The sequence below is a fragment of the Sciurus vulgaris genome, assembly GCF_902686455.1.
Source record: "Sciurus vulgaris genome assembly, chromosome: 1".
Taxonomy (NCBI): domain Eukaryota; kingdom Metazoa; phylum Chordata; class Mammalia; order Rodentia; family Sciuridae; genus Sciurus; species Sciurus vulgaris.
Window position 1 is genome coordinate 106,679,192 of NC_136461.1, and position 24,605 is coordinate 106,703,796.

General features: G+C 34.9%; 1 protein-coding gene across 1 annotated transcript in view; it reads right to left on the bottom strand.

The window, feature by feature from the left end:
• Positions 1-24,605, bottom strand: part of SPAG17 (sperm associated antigen 17) — a 211,042-nt gene that overhangs the window by 79,716 nt on the left and 106,721 nt on the right. Inside the window, exons 18-21 of the mRNA XM_079156427.1 lie at positions 19,988-20,142; positions 8,676-8,852; positions 5,196-5,325; positions 1,176-1,424 (exon numbers count right to left, since the gene is read on the bottom strand). Of these exons, the coding sequence (XP_079012553.1) occupies positions 1,176-1,424; positions 5,196-5,325; positions 8,676-8,852; positions 19,988-20,142 (711 nt within the window). The remainder of the gene's footprint in view (positions 1-1,175; positions 1,425-5,195; positions 5,326-8,675; positions 8,853-19,987; positions 20,143-24,605) is intronic.

Sequence of the window (24,605 nt, forward strand, 5' to 3'; positions counted from 1 at the left end):
TTGCTGACTCAGAGGCCAGGGTCCATATTATCTTTAGAAACTTGCATGGTGTCATAATGACAGATGAATTGAAAGAGGCCCACGGTTTTAAACTGTGTCCACTGGAGCATCATCATAGCCTAGTTCTAGTCAAATCACTTTATTGTTGCCAATGCAGTAAGAGAAGATATCTAATTCTCCATCCCTGGTTAATTTTCTGTTTAAAGTGGATTGATATGCTGAGAAATATTAACATTTAACACTCTAGGAGGTCTAATATATAAGACCTCTTTTTTACTAAATGTTGCCACTAAAGCTCCAGGTGATTCTGATACAAGCTGAAATCTGAGAATAATTGGTTTAGAGTAACAGCTACAAAGGACAGAAGCTGTTAAATTTCTTTACATTTTTTTCTCACCAGGTTTTCTGAATAAATAGCCACTCAAAGGAACAAAGAGAAGGTTTTATAAAAACATATAATGGGGCTGGTGTTGTAGCTCATTGGTAGAGCGCTTGCCTAGCATGTGTAGGGCACTGAGTTCAATTCTCAGCACCACATATAAGTAAATAAAATAAAGGTCAATTGACAACTGAAAAAAAATTTTTTTTTAAAGTGTATAAACCAGAAATATGGGTGCCTGCTGAGAGGTGACCCAAGGTACTCAGCAGGTCCTATCATCTGAGACAAAGCCAGCCTTCATGTCGCCCCATCCTAGTTGCTTACTTGTTTGTACCTAGAGCAACACTTTGTGTCAGACCTCGTTGTTACTGCCCTTCTTAATCTAGTTTCATGATACTCAAGAAAAACTGGCCATAGGGTGACTTGGTGACTGCTGCAAAGAAGGTTCTAGATGTAGGTGAAATACAAGCTTAGGCTCATAGACATAAAAGAAACCTTGTTTCCCTAAAACAATTGGAATTAGTCCAAACAGGCTTTGTAGAGAATTGATTTTACTAGTGGTGCCTGCCTATAATCCCAGCTACTCCGGAGGCTGAGGCAGGAGGATTCCAAGTTTAAAGCCATCCTAGGCAACTTAGTGAGATCTTGTCTCAAAATTGAAAAAATAAATAAATAAATAAATAAATAAAGATCTGGGGGTGTACGTAGTTCAGTGATAGAGTGCCTGGGTTCAATTTCCAGGATTGCAAGAAAAAAAAAAAAAAAAAAAGAAGGAGATAGAGAAAATTGTTTTTACCGGGTAAACTCTCTCAGGTTCTGGCTGCTGGAGCGGCTCCTCTGGTTCTTCTGTGCCATTTGTTTGTTCTTCTTTAATTTTGTCCTTGAGAAGAAGAGATAATTTTTTCTTCAGAGACTTAGTACTATCTTCTTTCTCTACTTTTTCCTTGCCTTTCTTTTTACCGACTTCTTTACTCTTCTTTTCGGCTTTCTTTTCTTCCCTTAAGCGTTCCTCTTCTGCTAATCGATCTTGTTCTTCTTTCCATGCCTGAAAATAAAATTGTAAAAATGTAACAGGATTTTTGAGACAAATTAAATATGGGTTACATTAAGGTTCAGTTTGGAGAAAAGTTAGCATGAATTTTGTAAATCATGGCTCTGACAAATCAAACTATCCAGCTAGAAACCTTGAAGTTACCCTTGATTCTATTTTCCATTTTCACTCAACTTCTGCATACTAAATCCTGTCAATTCTCCTCAGAGATCTCTTTTCACTTCAACTTGTTCTCTCATCCTCTATCATAATTTCCTTAGTTCGGTTTCTATTATCTTTAGCCTGGACTGTTGCAGTAGCCTCTTAGCTGGTCTTCCTTGCTCCTGTTCTTTTCCATGAGACCAAATCATCCATTTAGATCCTACAGAGGGTTCATCAGCAACGGGGCAGTCTAGATGTTCTCCTGGCACATAATATTTCAAAAAAAAAAAAAACAAAAAACTAATACAACAATCTATAAAAGCATTGTAAGGCATAACGAGCCTGGCAGAGAAGTGAATGACATGAGAGAGCACTAATCCAGTGAGGTAGGGGATCACTGAAGACCAGTTTTCTATCCCGAACCAACTAAAATTTGGGTTTTAATGGATCTTGGAGACTAGAGACAACACAAGGAAGATCAGATCAGAGATCTCAGGATAAAGCTGGTATTTTAAAGAAACATCACCTTCATTGGGTGAACTAGTAAAATGATCTCTCTTCATAGAGGAAGACTGTGAGAATTTTGGCCTGCTTCCTTGGCCCTGGGGTTAAGCAGGGGTGAGGTGGGAGTCTTCTCAGAGAACTCCTAACCTCAAGCCTGTCCTCACAGATTTGTGGCCAAAGGGCAGGCTGCCATAACACTTTATGTTTAAAATGTTGATACGAGCTCACAAATAAAATCACAAAACATAAGTAAATAAGCCACTCTGAGTATGACGACTCTGAAGAAACAGACTGTGAAAGTGTGTCCACAAGGATAACACAGTGGAATTATAAGAGATTATAAAATACGTTTTTAATATGCTTAAATTAATAACAGGAAGAATCAAAAGGAAGAAAGGAAGTATAAAAGATGGCAAGCTGAGTCTGCCAGTCCTCTGGAAATGGAGTAGAGCTTTGCAGGGGGCAGTCTGATAGTGGCTGAGGTGCTTCAGAATAGATGAAAGACATTCAGCCCAACATTCAGAAAGGTCATTGAATCAAAAGCAGGAAATAACAGTGTTGTGCTAAACCTGGCTCATATTGACTTGAAAGACTTTGCTGTTACATTTTTAGGAATTTCATGAGCCAGTTGTCCACCATAGCCATCATTAAAAAAAGTAAATTATAGAAATGCACAATTAACTTAAAAGCAAAGGCCATAAATATTCAAACTCATCTTTTCATATATATGTAAGCTTGAATTCAGTGCCTGTGGAAATATTTCTAGCAAATGCTACAAATTAAGGATTGATTGATTATCTATATTGAAAAAAATGAAGGAAAAGATATTAATGCAGATTAAACGTAAAAACATGCAGTATCTGTAACTATTATATTACAACAAGCACAAAAATTTGAGAAAATATTCTTCCATTATTCTAAGCTATTACTTGATTTACAAGAGGTTGCTCACATCCTGTTATTAACAAATGAGTGAGATATGTCCCTTTGTTATTTCACTTTTGTCTTGTTAACCTAAATGAAGATATTGATCAATATTCATGCTGGAATTATACTTGCTTGTCAAGTGTAACCATAGGCTAGCTAAGGATAAAAGAATTTAAGAAAAATCAATGACAGCATTCTATAGGAATCAATTGGTTATGTTGAATTTACAATAGAGTATGAAATGATTTATTATTACTTGTAAATTGCACGCTTTGTATATAACATAACAATAACATTTATAATAAACATATATGCACATATAGGAACACTTTTGTTTTTCCAGAGAGTGACTATTAAACATTTACCAGCATACCAGCATAGCTGTTTTCAAAGCAGCTAAAAAGATGAACTGTCTATAAAAGAATGTCAAATTAGATTGAAATCAGTTTATTAAGAGCCATAAAGTCAGCAAGGAAAATGTGAACAGTATCTTGAAAGTGTTAATAATATCTTGTAAAAAGAAAGTCACCAAGAATTTTCTAAATGAAAACAACATTTAATGAAGAGGGTCAAAATAAAGCCATTTTTTTCTAGATCAAGTAAAAACTGAGTTTAATAGCAAATGTAGTATTATGATATAATAAGAAACAGGTATTAGTTCTTCAGTCCTGGATCTTGGCATCAAGCTCTGAAATCCCTGAGTATGTTGTGAGTGAAAGGAGCATCTTTTTTTCTAATGAGGCAGCTCTTGGCAAACCCTTAGATAACTTCAGGACTGGATGGAAGATGGTCACCAGAAAGATCAAACCCTGATTAGAAGCTTGGAAAGTTCAGCGCCCCTCTTCTTCGGACCTTCAGGGAAGAGAGAGAAGCTGAAGATTGAGTTAATAATCGATCATTCCATGAGAAAACTTGCTGCCGCCCACAGCAACAATCCCACGGTAATTTATTGGAGGTGGACTAGAACTGAACTACTTCTATTTTCTTTATCTGGGCTACTTCCTTGCTTATTTGCTTATTCGCTAGTTTATAGAGGAAGAGATTGCTTTGCTTACTTTTAATTTTAGAGTAAGAGAGGCTTTGAGAGGAAGAAAGACTTTGCTTAGAGGAAGAAAGACTGCTTAATTTTAGAGGTGCTATTCTTTCAGAGGAACTATTTCTTAGAGGTCTGCTGCTTCTTCTTAGAGGTATATCCTGCATCCTGCGTCCTAAAGGTGCGTGCTAGAGGTGCGTGCTATCAGAGGTGCTTTCTATCAGAGGTGCTTCTTAGTGGTGCATCCTGTGACCTGCAATCTAGAGGTGTGGCTTTAGTCCTCCATCCTGCATTCTGCGATCTGTGATCTGCGACCTTCATTCTGCGATCTGCCATCTCCTCCCAGTAAGAATGTCTTATATACCCTAAGGCAGTCAATCAGTTTAGGATTAAGTAGCATGGTTGGAGCATGTGCCACAGTACCAATTAAGAATGAGGAACATCTGTTGACCAACTAGCGCAGAGGAGACATTAACTAATCAGGCAAAAGTAGATCACGCCGTGTTAACACTAATTATGCGCCACCTCTTGGCTCAACGCCAGGCACCATTCTAGGGCTACCCAAACATGTCACTACAAAAACTTCCATATAAAGCCCTAAACCACAGGTCTTGGGGATCTTCTGGGTTAGTGAATTACATTCCCATTTCAGGAGGTTGACACACCACAGCTCCAGAGGGACAGAGCCCAAACCAAACCAAACCTAACAAACAAAAATCCTCTGTATATTTGTGCAAATGTGCTTGCAGATCATAGAACACAGCAAAACTTTCTTATCTCTGGGGCTTATGGTAAAAGCGGAGGTAGTTTTGAATTATTGCAAAAGCATAGCATAGATTAGTTATATAATCAAAAATTTAAAATTCAAAATACAAAAACCAAAACAAACACCTTCAACAAAAATAAAGAGTATACCAACTATGATCAAGGCACTGCCCTGGATTGTGGTTACATAAAAATAAATGTGACACAGATTCTCTTAAATGCTCATCATCTGTTGGAGGAGACAGCAGTGGAGAGACAATCCTTTCTCTCCAGTTTCAGTTATTCTTGAGGGTTTAGCTACAGAGATGATTTTGTATGACTCCACACTAACTCTCCAACACAGATCATTTTGGATTGGTGATTAATTAGTGTTGCTTATCTTTCCTTTGGATTACCTTAAGGGAACCTTCTAAAATGAAAGGAATCTTTTCCTTCTCTTTTTCCTTTTCCTTTTCCTTTTCCTTTTCCTTTTCTTTCTCTTTTTCCTTTTCTTGATCTGGTGTCTCTGCTTTGCTGAGTACTTTGTTGCCTATATTAAAAGAAAAAGTAAACTTATTAACAAATCCCTTAAATAATCATAGAAGACAAGTCTCTGGGTTGGAGGGGATCTCAAATGCTTTTTGTTAAGTTCAACATCCCATTCATTCATCTCTATATTTTTTCTTGACATCTTTAGGGAGGCCATCTGAAGTGGTACAGAAACACTTGGGTGTTGGAGTTAAAAGAGGTTGCAATAGGTTAGTTTAGCATATGGAAATCAATAAACGTAATTCATCACATTAATAGACTTAAAGACAAGAATCACATGACTAACTCAACAAATGCAGAAAAAGCATTTGACAAAATTTAGCATTCTTTCATGCTCAAAACACTAGAAAAACTAGAGAGAGTAGGAACATACTTCAATATTGTAAAAGTTACATATGTTAAACCCAAGACCAACATCATTCTAAATGGAGAAAAATTGAAAGCATTTCCTCTAAAAACTAGAACAAGACAGGGATTTTCTTTTTCACCACTTCTAGTCAACATAGTAGTTGAAACCATAGCCAGAGCAATTAGAAAAAAGAAAGAACTCAAAGGGATACATATAGGAAAAGAAGAGCTCAAATTATCCCTATTTGCCAACAACATGATTTTATATTTAGAAGACCCAAAAAACTCCACCAGAAGGCTTCTAGAACTCATAAGTAAATTTAGCAAAGTAGCTGGATATAAAATTAACACCCATAAATCAATTGCATTCCTATACACCAATGAATAAGCTGAGAGAGAAACCAGGAAAACTATCCCATTCACAATAGCTTCAAAAAAATAAAATACTTGGAAATCAATCTAACAAAACAGATGAAAGACCTCTACAATGAAAACTACAGAACACTAAAGAAAGAAACTGGAAAAGAGCTTAGAAGATGGAAATATTTTCCATGTTCTTGGATAGGTAGAAGTAATATTGCCAAAATGGTCATACTTCCAAAAGCACTATGCAGAGGTAATGCAATTCCTATTAACATTTCAATGATGTTCTTCATAGAAATAGAAAAAACAGTCATGAAATTCAATTGGAAAAATAAGAGGCTCAGGATAATTAAAGGAATCCTTAGTAAGAAAATTGATACAGGAGGCACCACAATACCAGACATTAAATTATAATTCAGAGCTATAGTAATAAAAACTGCATGGTATTGCATGGAAACAGACATGAAGACCAATGTACAGAATAGAAGACACAGAGACATATCTACATAAATACAATTATCTCATACTAGACAAAGGTGCCATAAACATACATTGGAGAAAAGATAGCCTCTTCAACAAATGGTGCTGGGAAAACTGGAAATTCATATATAATAGAATGAAATTGAACTCCTATCTCTCATCCTGAACTCAAAGTGGGTCAAGGTATAGGCATTAGACCAGAGACCCTGTGTCTACTAGAAAAAATATAGGTCAACTCTCCATCATGTCAGCTTAGGAACTGACTTCTTCAACAAGACTCCTAAAGCATAAGCAATAAAATCGAGAATCAATAAATAGGGTGGTATCAAACTAAAAGCTTCTTCTCAGAAAAGGAAATAATCAAGAACTTGAAGAGAGAGCCTCCAGAATGGGAGAAAATCTTTGCCACCTGCACCTCAGATACAGCACTAATCTCCAGAATATACAAAGAACTCAAAAGACTTAACACCAAAAAATCAAATAACCTCATCAATAAATGGACAAAGGAAGTGAACAGGCACCTGACAGAAGAAGAAATATGAATGGTCAAAAAATGTTTGGAAAAATGTTCAATATCTCTAGCAATTAGAGAAATGCAAATTAAAACTACATTGAGATTCCATCTCACTCCAGTCAGAATGGCAATTGTCAAAAATACAAGTAACAGGAAATGTTGACAGGGCTGTGGGGGAAAGGTATACTCATACTTTGCTGGTGGTAATATAAATTAGTGCAACCACTCAGGAAATCAGTATGAAGATTCCTTAGAAAACCTGGAATGGAACCACCATTTTACTCCTCAGTTTATTTCCAAAGGGCTTAAAATCCTCATATTACAGCGACACAACCACATCAATGTTTATAGCAGTTCAATTCACAATAGCTAAACTATGGAACCAACCAAGGTGCCCTTCAACAGATGAATGGATAAAGAAAATGTGGTATATATACACAATGGAATATTACTGAACCATAAAGGAGAATGAAATTATAGCATTTGCTGGTAAATGGTTGAAACTGGAGACTATCATGCTGAGTGAAATAAACCAATCCTAAAACCCAAAAGCTGAATGTTCTCTCTGATATGTGGGTGCTAATGCACAGTAAAGGATGAGGAAGAAGAGAAGTCCACTGGATCAAAGAAAGCGGAATGAAGGGAGGAGAGGAGGAATGGGAATATGAAAGACAGTAGAATGAATTAGGCATAACTGTCCTATGTTTATATATGAACACATGACCAGTGTAACTTCACATCATGTACAACCACAAGAATGGGATCCTAACTAGCATAATTTTACTCCATGTATATATAATACGTTAAAATACACTTTACTCTCATGTATATCTAAAAAGAACAAATAAAAAGTTTTAAAAAGAGGTCATAACTTTTTTGAAAATTATGTAGCTTTGCTTCTTTGTGAGAAATCATTTCTTGACTTTGGCTATCATACATAATGAATACTTTTAATAGAAAGTCCATTTTTTGCACAAACTCAACAAAACATCTTTATTTTTCAGATGCACTGCCCTATGGTTTCACTTCTTTCATTTATTGTCTTTTTGAAATTGTATTTCACTCCCCTGTCACCCTCATCTCAACCCACCATGGAAATTAACACTAATGAAAACAATATCGATCGAAGATCCTGTCAAGTCCTCTAAGAATCCCCTTTCCTTCTATTGCTGGATTTCTACTCCGGGTAGTCTTGAGAGTCTTATGTTAGAAGGAGTATCGTGATGTAATCTCACTGTTGGAATCCGTGATTATTCTAATAGAGACCCCCTGATTGTGAATTTGCTTCATATATTGTCAACAGATCTCAGATAGTTTAACCATAGTTCTTACCAATAAAGACATTTGGCATTTCCCTAACATATAACATTTGATCTGCACAAAGGATTTGATTAAAAAAAGTTTAATCTTCCACATTTGACAGGAAATGGAATGAATATAAATATTCTATTATCTCATTCAGAGACAGATATTCCAGTATCTCATCATGCCTGGAATGCAGCTATTCTATTTGTTAAAGATAGTGAAGAGTCATAGGAATTTTGAGGGCAACTCTTTTTAATCTTGAAATATTTAGTTTTGATTAAGACATAGAAGAAAGACTTTGGAGTTTATTCTAGGTATAAAATGAACTAGTTCCTTACTTTTAGATTTTTTGAAGGTAAAAATTTTGCTAGAAGACAGCTTTGAAGTAGAAGGTACCAATTCTACTTCAGCCTTGCTCTTATTGATTTCCTCAGCCATTTTAAGTTCCTGATATATAACTTCTTCTTTTGTGATCCAATCTTGAATGGATTTTGCAACAAGTTCCAAGTAATTCCTAAACAAGGCAAAGAAGAGCAGATTGCAAGTGAGTTATTATGAAAGTCAATAAATATTTGAGATATTGACAATTTAAATGAACTTTTCAAAAATGAACTGATGCTTAACTGTCCAAGTAACAAACACATGGGACATACTCTAGATATATTTTCTTCACAGTGGTCAAATACAAATATCCAGGGAGCAGATGAAAAATGCCCAACTTCATTCACAAAGACATTTAAATTTAAAAATGAAGTGTTTTCACTCAAGGATTGAAGAGCTTGATAACACCAAGAGTTGATGACAGTTTGGAGAAATAGACACTCTCAAAACTATTGATTGGAGAGTAATATAGTATAATTCTTTTTTAGAAAAATTCAATAGCACATTGGAAATTTTTAATTGACTACCAGTTGATCAGCTCACTGGGTTAACTAAAATGCTCTAGTCCTGACCTTGGAAGTATCCCTAAGCCATTTGTTTATGTTCCCATAAGCAAGTTATTGCATACCAAGTGTCAGTCATTTTTGTTCCGAAATCCATTCATACTATTTGAATTGATTAATATGCTCATTTTTAAATTAAATATTACATAAACTTATATAAATGTCCAAAGAGAGTTGTTTCTGAGGAAATAAGTTGAAAGGGTTAGGTTTGACAATAAAGATGATTAACTTTAGTGACATCTAAAGTTTTGAAAATATAAAGCTAGATGGATCATATATTCAGGTCACTTCACAATTTTCTTTAAATCTTGCTCATTTTGAAAGGAGTAAATTAAACATTGTAGACTACCAGTTGTGGGTACTTGACATCTTCACTTGGAAGTTAATACATTTCTGAAACTCAACATGTCCCCAAATGAACTCCTGATATTGAACTCCAAATCACTGCATCAAAATTCTTTGGTATTTTGTCTGACGGAAAGTCTGTAATTCCAGGTGAGTAGGTCAAATACCCTATAGTTATCCCTAAAGCTTTTTATTTTCTTATATTCCTTTTCCAATCTGTTTAGGAAATTAAAATTATTTTAAAAATAATTTTTGGAAATATTTATTTTTAATATACTTAAAATCTGATCACATTGTACCTTCTTTGCAATTGTCCTGGTCTAGTCTACTATTGCCTGTGGTTAGGATTGCTCCAACAGCCTCCAGCTAATCTCCTAGTTCCTGAACTGGGCCTTTGAAATTTATTCTCAAGTTAGCAAATGGAGGGACACTTTTAATTCTTAAGTCAGATCATGTCTTTTTTCTGCTCAGAATCTTGAATATTATAAATAAAAATCAGAATTCTTGCAAGTGATCTACAAGGAGGAAACATAGGCTTATAAATACAGCAAAACCAGTATTGAAAGAAGAGAACAAAATGAAGAATAAGCATGCTGTGCTTCAGGAAGTTTACCACCTAAAGATACTTTCTGAGTGAATTCCTCACAAATATATTGTAGTTGCATTGAAAGAAACAAGAGAAAGAAAATACTGGATGTAAGTAAAAGGGCCAAAAAATAAAGCAGTGCAATTTACAATAAAATGTAAATAACCATGTTATTTATTTGTAATTCAGAACCTTTGCAATTGAAAACAAAGTTTCTAGACAATTTCAAAATGGGAGAAAGGGAGTTTGTTGGAGGTGAACAGTACTGTATGTTAAAAATTCTAATACTTTTATGAAATTATATACTCATTAACTCCAGATATGTTATAAAGCTTTTAAATATGTATTTTGAAAAAGTAGATATGATTACTAGAACAATATAATATAAATAGAATGCATGACTTTTAAAAGCAACACTAAGAATGAACAAAGAAAATTCAATCTAGCTTGGCCCACTCCTATAATCCCAGTGTTTTGGGAGGCTGAGGCAGGAGGATTGAGAGTTCGAAACAGTCTCGGCAATTTAGTGAGGCCCTAAGCAACTCGGAGACTCTCTCTAAATAAAATACAAAAAAGGGCTGGGGATATGGTTCAGTGGTTGAATGCCACTGGGTTCAATCCCCATTATGGAAAAAAAAATTCTAATGTTTCTAAGATAGAAACATTTTTAAGATTAAATGATAAGAAAAAGCAAACATTATCAATAACCATGAAAGTGAATGGATGAAATTCTTTAAAATTTAATATTAATTATTATTGAAATCCTTCAAAAAACAGGCTTTCAAGGTGATTAACAATCCAAGGTGCTCTTTGAAGAAGATGTACACAGAGGAAAAAAATGATGCAGAAAAATGCAAGGGGGCAGATGACTGACTAGGAAAACAGAAGCCTGGGTCTCTGGTGACTTTTGTGAGCAGCTATCTACCATCTCTGAGGCACTGCCTAAGCATAGATTTCTTCCTACAGGAGAAAAATAATCCCTTTATTATTTTAAGTACTAGAGTCAATTTTCCCTTAATATCATGAAATGCAAGTCCTAACTGACGTGGAAAAGGACTCGGAAACTTATACCAGCAAATTCTTACATAATGAGAGACTGCCCAACAAAATTAACATCAAGCATGGTTAAATGCAAAGTGAGAAACATTAAGGAGAAAATAGAGGGACATTTTATCATGTTGCTAAGAGTCACAATCCATTAAGAAAGATGCTTCTAAATACACAGATTCAAAAATAAGTTCTCTCTCTCTCTCTCTCTCTCTCTCTCTCTCTCTCTCTCTCTCTCTGCATGGCATGTAGAACCAAAACAAAGGACAATAGATAAATCCATAATTTTAAAGAAAGATACTAGTACATCCCTTTAGAAATGGGTATTTATCATGAGAATACTGTTTAACTTTATTCTAATAGACTGGAAACAATAGATGCTATGCATAATTCCCAAGAAAAACAGAAATTACCCAATCAGTTGAAGACTTAGAAAACCTGAAGATTATCTTTAGAAGAACTGAAAGTTTTTAGGAAATCCCTTTACACCACCACCTCTCTCCTTTGACTGGGTTGTTGGGCCTAAGGAGCCAGTCACTAGCTCTAAGTGGTTTTCCATGTGAAATGTTACCATCCTTTTCAGAACAGATAATATACTATAATATATAAAGTATTATGTGTGCAAATAAAAGATTAGCAACACATCTGGGCTTATCTTGTGAAGAGTTGGCAATAGTGTCTTGGAAAATGATCTTGTAGTCCAACTTCTGACAATATTGTTTTTCTTTTTTTAAAAAACTATGGGGCAAAGGACAAATTTGGAATGTCTTGACAGCCTTGTGTTCTGTGAAACTCCAGATCTGTGGACTGGCACCTCAGTAAGGCAACTGAGAGCTGGCTAGCATGCAAGTCTTGATGGGAAACTGAGGCTGCAGCTTGTCTCTGTGGATGGGACCAGACAGTACCTTGTCACTCATTTATACACCACCAGTGCAGGGTGCTGCTAACCTGCTGGGGAGATGAGATGCTGGTTCTGTTCTACCCCTGCTCCATATTCTTTTATAAAGCTAAACAAACACAGGATTAGATTAAGGACTATTGTGTTGTGAGAGTCTGGTTGTGAATCTGTACCCATTCTTATACACACACACACACACACACACAAACACACACACACATAAAGTTTGTGAAAAACCATAAATTATTACCAATATATGCTATGAGGCCACCACAACACTGATATAAGTTATATTTGGGAAAATATTATGAAAAACACTGAGAGATAAATGATGACATAGATCCTATAAAATAGATTACTGAAAAATGAACATGTTATAGATGTAAGTAATTTACTTTAACAAATTATAAAACACAGGTAATTTTCTTACTTAATTTGTGATAATACAAAGCAGGATGTAGTTAAAATTTGTATTTGTGATGTGAGGAGTGGGAAAAGGAGTGGAAAAGTATATATGTGCAAATTTGAACCCCAAGGAAATGCAAATCAAAACTGTAGTGAGATTTCATCTAACACTAGTCAGAATGGCAGGCATCAAGAATTCAAACAATAATAAATGCTAGAGAGTATGTGGAGAAAAGGGAACCCTTTTACACTGTTGGTGGGAGTATAAATTAGTACAACCACTATGGAATCCAGTAGGGAAGGTTTCTCAAAATACTAGGCATGGAAACACCATATGACCCAATTATACCACTCCTCAGTATTTATCCTACAGAATTATAGACATACTACAGTGATACATGCATAACCATGTCAATAGCAGCACAATTCACAATAGCCAAACTATGGAGCCAGCCTAGATATCCATCAACAGATGAATAAAAAAATGAGCTATACATACACACACACATACATGATGGAGTTTCATTTAGCTATAAAAAATGAAATTATGTCATTTGCAGGAAAATGTGACACTTGAGAACATTATGTTAAGTGAAATAAACTAAGTATCCTATATTTTCTCTCATATGTGGAAGCTAGAGAGCAAAAAGGAAAAGAAAGGTGATGGTGTGTGCCCCGGGGGCAGGGGAAACCTCAGGAAAATCAAAGGGAGGTCAGTAGAGGAAAGGGACCAGGGGGTGGGAGGAGGACAGGGAGCCAAGAGGTGATGGGGAGTAATATTGGCCAAATTGTATTGTTATATTGTGTGCATGTGGGAACACGTAACAACAAATGCCACCATTATGAACCAATAATGTTCCAATAAAAATATGGAAAGAAATTTAAACTCTAGGGGTTTGACTTCTCTGGGTACTCTAATTTTTGTTTCTGTTGTCAATTGTATCTTTTCCTTTTTCGAACATGACATTTTCTAACAAGTTCTTGTGTTTTCAAGATAATTTTTCTCACTGTTCCATAATTTTTCTATGTGTGTCTCTGGGGTTTTCCTGGGTAGATAATCATTTCAACTGTCAAAAATGACTTTAAATCATCTCTTCCTTTTCAATTCTTATGCTTTTGAATTACTTTCATTAGTTGGTTGTGCTGATTGAGACTTTCATGAATTGTTTAAAATAGTAGACAGTGGTCATCTCTGTCTTGTTTCTGATTTTACAAAGCATTCTTTCAACATTTCTTATATAGAATGATGAGAAATTTATCTCTTGACAGCCTCAAAGGCATTCAGAAAGCTTCGGGATAGTTTTCTTCAACATGATAAGAGAAGAATTTCACTTGTTAAACAATAACCATATACTGAACAAAATTATCTTTCATAAACAGATTAAAATGCAGACATTTTTGTTAAGCAAAACTCTTAATTTTATCATCAAAAATCTTTACTGTAGGAATTTTAAAAGCCCTTACTTAAGGAAGAAGGGGAAATAAAATGTTAAATGTGTTAATTTACACAAACATTGATTGTAAAAACAAAACGAAAAAAAACCTCTGAGGTTCTAGACTACAATAATATAAAATTTGGAATGAAGATACTGTATATGAAATTAAAGCATTCTATAGGGCTTATACTATTTAGATGGAAGGTAAAGACATTTAGATTTTGTTAATTTAATAGCTCAGTTGGTAGAGTGCTTGCCTTGCAAGCACAAGGCCCTGGGTTCAATCCCCAGCACTGTGCCTAAAAAAAAAAAAAAAAAAAAAAAAAATGCACACTTGTCTACTTTTTTTTTTAACGACATCACATAGAATAACACACTTGTCTACTTTTTGATTTTACTGTCTGGGTTTCTGGTCTCAAATCCAAGAAGAAGTTAAATACTACCAATGTCAAGGAGTTGTTTAAGTCTTTAATCCATTTGAGTTGATTTTTATATATGGTGTAAGATGGAAATCTCATTTACTTTTTAATTTTAATTGTTTTGGTACCAGGGATTGAACCCAGGGGTGCTCAACCACTGAGGCACATCCTCAGCCCATTTTATGTTTTTTTTTTTTTGGTTTTGAAACAGGATCTTGCTAAGTTGCTTAGAGCCTCACTAAGTTGCTGAGGCTGGCTTCAAACTTGTGATCTTCCTTCTTCAGCCTCCTGACTGGCTGGGATTATAGGCTCATTTACTTTTTTAAATTCATTTTTTTAACTAACAAAATTATGTATATTTATCACATATGACATTGTTTTGAAATTGTGTACCTTATGGAATGACTAAATTCAGCTATTTTAGTAAATGTATTGTCTTACATACTTAACATGTTATTGTGGTGAGTCCCTTAAAATGAGGAGTTCAATTTTGTTCTTTTGTAGATGAATATTCAGATTCTCAACATCAGTTTTTGGAAGAGATTGTCTTTTCACCATTTTATGTTCTTGACACCCTTATCAAAGTTCGGTTGACTGTATATATATATATGGATCTTGTGTGCTCTTTATTCTGTTCTACCGGTCTATATGACTTTCTATACTCTAGAATCATGCTGTACTAATTGCTATAGGTTTGTAGGATATTTTGAAATTGTGAGATGTGATACCTCTAACTTTGTTCTTCTTTCTCAAAATTTCTTTAACTATTTGGGATTTATTTTGATTCCACACAAATTTCAGGATTGCTTTTCTATTTTTGTGAAAAATGACATTGTAATTTGAATAGGAATTGAAATGCATCTGTAGATCTCTTTGGGGAGTATGGGCATTTTAGCAATATTAATTATTTTAGTTCGTGATCATAGAATACTTTTCCACTTGTACACATCTTCTTTAATTTCTTCCATCAATGTTTTATAGCTTTCATTGGATAGATCTTGATTAAATTTATTAATTTTATTCTTGTTGATGCCATTGGAAATAGGTTTGTTTTCTTATATTCATTTTTGGATGCTTTTTGCCAGTGTATAAAAACAACTGATTTTAGTATTTGCATGTTGATTTTGTATCATGCAATGTACTGAATTCATTATGTGTTCTGACAGTTTTTTGGTGGAGTCTTTAGGGCATTCTATATGTAAGATTATGTCATTTGTAAATGGAAAAAATTGACTCCCTTTTCTCTGATTGGGTGCCTTTTGTTTCTTTCTTTTGCCTACTTGCTCTGGCTAAGACTTCCAGTACTATGTTGAATATATGTACTGAGAGTGGGCATCCTTGTCTTGTTCCTGATCTTAAAGGAAAAGTTTTTGATTCTTCACCATTGAATATGATGTCAGTGGTGGGTTTGTTATGTATGGCCTTTGTTATACAGATGTAGGTTTCTTATATATCTAATTTTTTGACAGTGCTTATCATGAAAGGATACTAAATTTTGTCATATGGCTTTTCTACATTTATTAAAATGACCATATGGTTTTTATCCTTCATTGTGTCATATAGTTTATCATATTTATTGATTTGTGTCTGTTGAACCATTCTTGCTACCCTGGGATGAATCTCACTTGATCATGGCGAGTGATCCTTTTAATGCATTGTTGCCTTATTTTGGATGGCTAGAATTTTATTGAGGATTTTTGCATCTATGTTCACCATGAATAATGGCTTATCATTTTCTTTTCTTGTAGTGTCATTGTCTGGTTTGAGGATCAGGTAATGTTGGCTTTGTAAAATAATGAGTTTGAAAGTATTCTCTATTCCCTCCTTTTTTTTTTTTTTTTTTTTTTTGAGAGTTTGAGAAGGATTGGTGTTAATTCATGACGTATTTGGTAGAATTCACCAAAGAAGCCATGGGTCCTGATCTTCATTTGTTGGAAGGTTTCTGGTTATTGATTCCATCTCCTTATTTGTTACTAATCTGTTCAGATTTTCTATTCCTTCATGACTCAATCTTGATGGGTTTTAGATTTATAGGAATTTATTCATTACTCTTCGGTTATTTAATTTGTTGGCACATAATTTTGTGGGGGGGCAGGTACCAGGGATTGAACTCAGGGGCACTTGTGACCACTGAGCCACATCCCCAGCCCCATGTTATATTTTATTTAGAGACAAGGTCTCACTGAGTTGTTAGCACCTTGCTTTTCCTGAGGTTGGCTTTGAACTCTCGATCCTCCTGCCTCAGCCTTCCATGCTGATGGCATTATAAGCAACTGCCACAGTGCCTGGCTGGCACATAATTTTTAACAGTATTCTCTTATAACCTTTTGTATTTCTGTTGTGTCAGTTTTAATGTCTTCGCTTCCATTTATAATGTATTTGAATATTGTTTTTTCTTATCTAACAAAAAGTTTACCAATTTCGTCATTTAAAAAAATCAAATTCATTGACTTTTTCTACTGTTTTCTAGTTTCTATTTCATTTCTTTCTGCTTTAATTTTTATCATTCCCTTCCTTTTCTGCTTTTGGACTTTTGTTCTTTCTTGTTTCTTAAGGCATAAAGCTAGGATCTTATTGGAGAGTTTTCTTTTTCTTCTTTGATAGGTTGTGTTTCCATTTTTGTTTGTATTATGCTATAAAATTTCTTCTTTGACTCTTTGGTTGTTCAGAAGTGTCTTAATTTACATATAGTGTAAATTCCCTCTTATTATTGAGTTTTAGTTTCATATCATGGTGATTGAAAAAGATGTTCAATATGATTTTAATCTTGAATTTGTTAAGACTTCTTTTGTGGTCTAACATATGATCTATGCTGGAAAATGTCCCATGTATACCTGAGAAAAAGCATGTATTCTGTTGCCATAAGATGGAATGTTCTTTATATATCTATTGGGTTCATTTGGTCTACAGTGTTGTTCAATATTGTTGTTTCTCTATTAATTTTCTGCTAGATGATCTATTCATTGTTGAAGGTGAAGTCTCCTATTATTAGAAAACGTTCTTTTTCAGCTCTATTAATATCTGTGAGCCCTAATATAACAATTAACAACTTAAAATTGCTATATTCTATTTATTTATTTATTTATTTATTTTGATTAATTGTACACAAATGGGGTACAACTGTTGTTTCTCTGGTTGTACACAAAGTAGAGTTGCACCAATTGTGTAACCATACCTGTATATAGGGTAATGATGTTTGTCTCATTCTGTTATTTTTCCTTCTCCCTACCCACTTCCCAACCCTCTTTCTCCTTTATACAATCCATCCTTCCTCCATTCTTGCCTCCCTCCCAGACCCCGTTATGTATCATCATCTGCTTATCATTAGGCCTTTGGTTTTTTGGGATTGGCTTATCTCACTGAGCATGATATTCTCCAACTGCAGGATCTCTTGTCTGATTCTGAGGTCCTTGATTCATTTCGAGTTGAGTTTTGTGCAGGGTGAGAGATAGGGGTTTAGTTTCATTTTGTTGCATATGGATTTCCAGTTTTCTCAGCACCGTTTGTTGAAGAGGTTATCTTTTCTCCATTGTATGTTTTTGGTACCTTTGTCTAGTATGAGAAAGGAATAAGAAACCCAGAATAGCTAAAGCAATCTTGAGTAGAAAGAGTGAAGCATGGTATCACAATACCAGACCTTCAACTACACCACAGAGCAACAGTAACAAAAATGGCATGATATTGGCACCAAAATAGACAGGTATATCAATGGTACAGAATAGAGGACACAGAGACAAATCCACATAAATACAGTTTTCTCATGCTATATTCTCTTGATGAATTGATATCTTTATAATTACACAGTATCCTTCTTTGTCTCTTGTGAAAGCTCTTGACTTAAACTATATTTTGTCTGATAAAAGTACAGACACCTCTTCTCTCTTTTAGCTGTCACTTTAATAGAATATTTATTTCCATCATTTCACTATAAGCCTATGTGTGTGGTAGGTCAAAGTGAGTCTCTTGCAGGCAGAATATGGTTGGATCTTATTTTATTATCCTTCCATTCATCCACTTTACACTTTACATCTTTTAATTGAAAAATTCAATCCATTTACAATTAAAACACTTATTGACAGGTAATTACCAAAGTTAACCATCTGTTGATTGTGATGTTCCTGCAAACCTTAGTAACTCCTATCTTGGTGCCTTCAGCCTTGGATTAGTAATTAAACATCTCCCTAGGCTGAGGTGATTTTATCTGCAAGTTGTACCAAACTCCAAAGGAAAATATGTCTTAATCTTCCACAAACTCTTTCAGAAAATAAAAAAGTAGAAAAAAAAGGATACCAAGCCACAGTTAATTTATTAGTATTCTATAATCTCAGTACTAAAACTAGATAAGAACATTTAGAGAAGGAAAACACAGCTGAATCTTGTCCATGAATGTAGATGCAAATATCCGGAATAATGTATTAGCAAAACAAATTGACTAATTTATAAAAAAGATAAAATAATAGGCAGATTTGGTTTAGCACAGGAAGGAAAGTTTATTCAACATTAGAATATTTCTTAATTAAATTTAGCCATTTCACGGATTAAAAAATATGAATACCTAAGTTGGTGCAGAAATATCATTTATTTGATATTAATTAACTATCAAGTATAATTAAGAACTCAGAAAAATAGGAAGAGTTTTTAACTTGATAAGAAATATTACATAAATCTTTAATTTTTGAATATTCAAAACACTCACTTTAACCTCTGGAACAAGAATGCTCTCTGGTAATTACATTGAAGGTTATAGTTATTAAGTCAGAAAAAGAAATGAAAAGTATAATGATCAGTAATAAAAACCAAAAAAAAAGTAAAACAAATTAGTAGTTCCAGTTATTATACTGGCAGAGTTACTGCATTTCTTAATTTAATAAATCATTTTATGATTTTAAAATATGTGTACACAACCTGTTTGGTCACTTGTTCTGTAGGCCCCTTTTATATATTTTATATATTTTTTGTATCTCTTAGGTATGAAACTAGGGTTGTTCAAATAGTGAATATGAATATACATTAACCAGTATAGAAAAAAATAATAAAATGCCTTTGTTATTAATGAGGAGAGAAAGCAGGGTTTTAAGAGAACAAAGAAATAAATAAGAACTGGGAATTTAAAAATGATTCACTGAATCCTTGACTGCCATTTGCTGGAAACCCAACTGCCTGCTTTGGTGGATTCTCAGTTGCTTGGTTTTTGAATCTTTCTCAGATGAATAGGAGTTACCTAGACCAGCAAGCAGAAAGTCATGTTTGTAGTTACTGCATGAAATCTGTCACAGGCAGTCTTATTGGAGCCTAAGGGAATCCAGTGTAATTTGGTAGCACCCCACCAGACTATGATGTAAAGAATGGTGCTTGTCTTCTTGAGTGGCACAGATTGTACACCTATTACAGCAGTGATGCGAGGGAGATATTCAGTTTAAGGGGCTAAATTGAGACTGTGGCTCTACATCCATGTTTTCACTGAGTTGAACCACCTAATAAAGGAACTATGATCTGAGTAACTAAATAGCTAACAAGCTAACTCAATTTGACTAACTATATAATTAACTGAATGGTCTCAATTGGTTACCTGAATCCAACATTAGAGTGCAGAGCGATGTGCCACTCTTCACAGTGCAGACGCTGAGCGTTCATTGGATTATGAAAAACTAAAAGTAAAGAGTTGTCCTGGGTGTGGTAATAGGAATCAATACACCGATACTGCTGATGGGCTTCTTGAAGAACCTGCAAAGCAAAATAATTGCATTGTCCGATCTTTTTCTCAAGAGGAGTTTCGCCCACAAAGGCAGGTCTTTCCTCACGTTCTTCCTCCCCTAATTTCCATATTTTCAGTCAAATTGGGATGCCCAGAGGATTCTTTCCTACCTTCTAGAAAGTGAGAGCATAAAAGATATATATTTTGTGAAGCATTTCAACAACTCTTGTAAAACAAAACAAAACAAATAGTAGGCTCCGGGTAGAGACATTTGCTAAAAGTGTTTTCCATTAAGATTGGTAGATGAAAATTATTTTCTTTGTCTTCATTTGGATCATCTTATTTTATCATCATAAGAAACTCCAGATAAATAAGTGCTATGGGCTAAGTTGTGAGCACCCTGCTCCAAATTTATATGTTGAAACTCTAAGCCTTAGTGTGATGGCATTTGGAAGTGGGGGCTTTTGGGAAGTGATTAGGTTTCCATGGTATCATGAGGGTGGGGATCTCATGATGGGATAAGAGCCCTTATAAAAGAGGAACTAGAGAACCCCCTGGACCCTGCCATATGAAAACTCAGTGAGAAGGAGCCATCTGTAAGCCAGGAAGTGAGTCCCCACCAGAACCCAACCATGCTGGCATCTGTATGAGACCCAAGGGTCTCTAGTCATTCAGTCTATGATATGTTGCCATGGCAGACTAAGACAGTAGCTAAGGTTATTTTTTTTCCCTTCTTGAAATATTAGAGCTCTCATTTTTTCAGCATAAATTGGAAGCTGAGAGAGAACAGGGGACTTGTCCAAGAACACATAGTTTGTAAATTTTTGTGCCAAGGCTCACACCGGTCTTTCAGTTCCTTCCCCATTTCACACTCCAAGGAGTACTCTGCATTGTATGGTGCTGTATTATAGTGAAGTGAGGTGAATGGACTTTCTGACACATGTTGTTTCCACTTGCCCTCCAACTCTGGTCTTTCCTAAAATATATCACATTCAGCTTGAAATGCAATGGCAGCTACCATCAGAGGGACACAGTGGGTAGCTGCTTGTCCTGCCAATCAATAAGGAAATTGTTCACAGAGAGATGAATTGAACAGCTATAGGCTTTTGTTTTTGTTTTCAATATCAATCTAATGTAGGCAGCTGTTGGTTCTCTACCATTTGGATGATCTGAAGGCATGGAATTGTATGTTACGAGCGAGCTGTTTTGCTTTTGCTTTCATTTCTATTGTGATAGCATAACCAGAATAATACATTTCTGTCCCCAATTTAGTCCCCTATATTTAGTGCCTTTATGGAGTGGCACTTAAACATCTGTTCCCTGAGAGTCAGTATGAGAAACATACATGTGGTGAATATCTTTGCAACTAAAAACAATCTGCTCTGTAGAGTACTATCCATTACTTACCAACTTTTTACGAAAGGCAAATTCCTTTAAGACTATAAAAACCAGAAAATAAATGTGTTTGTTTATAATGAACATATATCCTTACATCTATTAAATAAAAGCCTGCAAACTTGGTGTTTTCATATTTGCTTTGGTGGTTAGGAAATACAGCACTGAGTTTCTCAGAGCTACAATTGTCAATGTTTGAAAAGAGTTCATATCTTCTCCTTTTCACTAATTGACTTTTGCCCTCTGTTCTGCACTAATATTGTTGGTCTCATTAATCAGTATTTTGTGCCAGGCACTGTGTTTTGGCAAAGCAAAGATGAACAAAACAGATAAAAATTTCCTCTTAAATTTGATTAAGATTTTTGTGGATCATTCTGGAGTTCAGATGAAAATGATGAAATATCCGATGTATAGGGAACAGGTTGGAGGAGGGCAAGGGTGGAAACTGACTGATAGCCAGGAGGGTAGTTCAGTAGAAGGAGAAGAGTCAATCAGATGAAAGTAGTGAAAACAGAAAGACTAATCTAAAAGCTTTTTAAGAAGTGACAAGGCCCCACAGGTCCCCTTGACAATTTAGAGAGCCATGCTGCTGTCCATCTCCACCTCCAGCAGAAGGGAAGATACTTATCAATAGAAGGTAAACTTTTGGGTTCTAAGATCAGGGGACCCCAGACACTAATGAAGGGGAAACACATTACAGAAAAGAAGGGAATTGTGGAAAAGTCTAAATCAGTTTTGTCTAATAGCAACGCAGGGTAAGCCACAAATATGAGCTACATGTATAATTCTAAATCTTATATTTGTTACATTTTAAAAAAGGGAGAGAAACTGGTAGAATTAATGTTAATGGTATGTTTTATTTATCTCAATATATAAAAAGTTATCATTTCAACATATAATCAATATAAAAACTACTAATGAGTTAATGTAGGTCTAGAATACTGAAGGTAGGAAGCCTAACTTTCTTCTCTTACCACTCATCTCTCAAAACCCTGACAGGCAGGTTTTACATCTTTTGGGTAAATTAGCTTATTTTTCTTAGAGAATCTAAACATCCCAAGAGAATAGACCTGATATAGCAACACTGATGGATTTTCCAAGGAAACCATAGCCAAATAACTCAACAATGAAGCCCAGTCATTGACATCCCTCATAGAGTACTTATATGTACTTTTGTTATATTTTAGTGTTTAATATTAATATGAGCACTGAGGAAAACATTAAATATTACCCCTAACATGAAAAATGGAGACAAAGAAAATGAAAACCTGGCCCACTCCAACAACAAGAGGAGGAAAGAAGGAAGAAGAAAAGGAGCGTGGAATAAAAAAAACATAATTCAGGAAGAGAGCAACTTCAAGGACTGTTATATAGAGATAAGAGAAGATACCAAATCAGGAATGTGAAAATTATCCTATTAGAAGGTAATTTTGAATTATGTAGAGATCTTTGGGCACTTAATATTATGATGTCAGAAATGGAAGGCTCAATGTAAGGAATGGATGGAAGCTGACAAATATCTCTAGAACCAAAAGACAAAAAAGAAATGTTGGAAACAAGAAAAGAAAAGATAAAGGAATTGGGAGCTCAGTCCAGGAGGTTCAATATCAGAATAATAGGAGTTCTGGGAAGAGAGAATAGAGAAAATGCAAGTAGGGGATTGTCAAAGAATGTCCCTAGAATGATCACCCAGGAGTTTCTAGGTTTCACTTGGTTCTCCAGAATAATACATAGAACCATACCACGACAAATCAGCAGGAAACCCAGAACACTGGAACAAAGACAAGACCTTATAACCCTCCAGAGAGAAGAAAAAATTCAGTCCAACAACTGATTGGGAAGATGGAGAGCTTCATTCTGTTTCTCTTTTGACCAATCTGGGAAGCCGCAAGACTATTGAGGAATGCCTTTAAAATTTTAAAAGAAAAGTCTTCTACTTCTGGTGCATTTTTTTTTTTTCTTTTTGCATTCCTGGATGGGCATGAAGGGGAAATTCTTTTCAACTCTGCATTTTATATAAAGCCAAACTGTCAGTCATTGTAAGGGTAGAATTAAGATGTTTTCAAATATTCAATGCCTCAAAATTTTGTCTGCTATGTATCTTAACTAAGGAAGCTAATGGAAAAGGTAATCCTCTACCAAAAAAGAGAGTAATGCAAGAGAGAAGAACAAGATGAGAGGAAGGACACAAGAGTATCTAACTGGAAAAAGAGGCAATGGGTGTGCTGAGGGTGATCACGGGGTCATCACTCTCTAGCAAGTTTAGAGTGTATAAGGTGAGATATCGCCAAGACAATAAAATTGATAGAACATCTGTTATGCTTGAATATATTAAGATATTTACTCCACAGTAGAGAATTTAAGGTTGAATTAATGATAAATGCATAGTAAATTAAACATTTGGGAAAAAAGGGAAAAAAATAAAAAAAATAAAAAAATAAAGGGAAATACTAACATAGATTAATGCAGTTTCATTGTGAACAGTATTCACATAACTGAAGTAGCAGAAATACCAAATATTCATTTAACCAAAAATTATGATACAGATAACAGAGTCAGCAAATGAAGAAGTGCTAGAATGAGTGTAGGGGTGTGTGTGTGTGTGTGTGTGTGTGTGTGTGTGTGTGTGCATGTGTGTGCGTGTGTGTTGTGTGTTGAATGGGGTAGACAGAACTTGCTCTCAAATGGGAGTCACTTAATAATGATGGCCCAAAATTAAAACTAAAATTAGTAAAACCATTTTTTAGCACTAACAAAGTATCAAAAGCAATCGTAAATGCACCAAAGATTTTTGACTGTGGGATTTGAAGTTTGGTGGAGAGGGTAGGAGGTTGCTCTTTTTCATAATAAGAATCTGTAGAACTTTCTGGATTTGAAGATGTGTGGATGTAAAGCTTTGATAAAAAATAAAATTCAAATTTAAACAGACGAACCCAAAAGTACAAGGTTTTGTCTAAAATATAAAAACAATAAGAAGAGTTGGTTTTAAGATTACTTCTTATTTTGCATCGTGGTTAAAAGCACAAGTTTTGGGGCCAGATTTCCTGGGTTTATATCCTTTTTCTCATTTATCAGACATGTGACTTTAGGCAAAAGT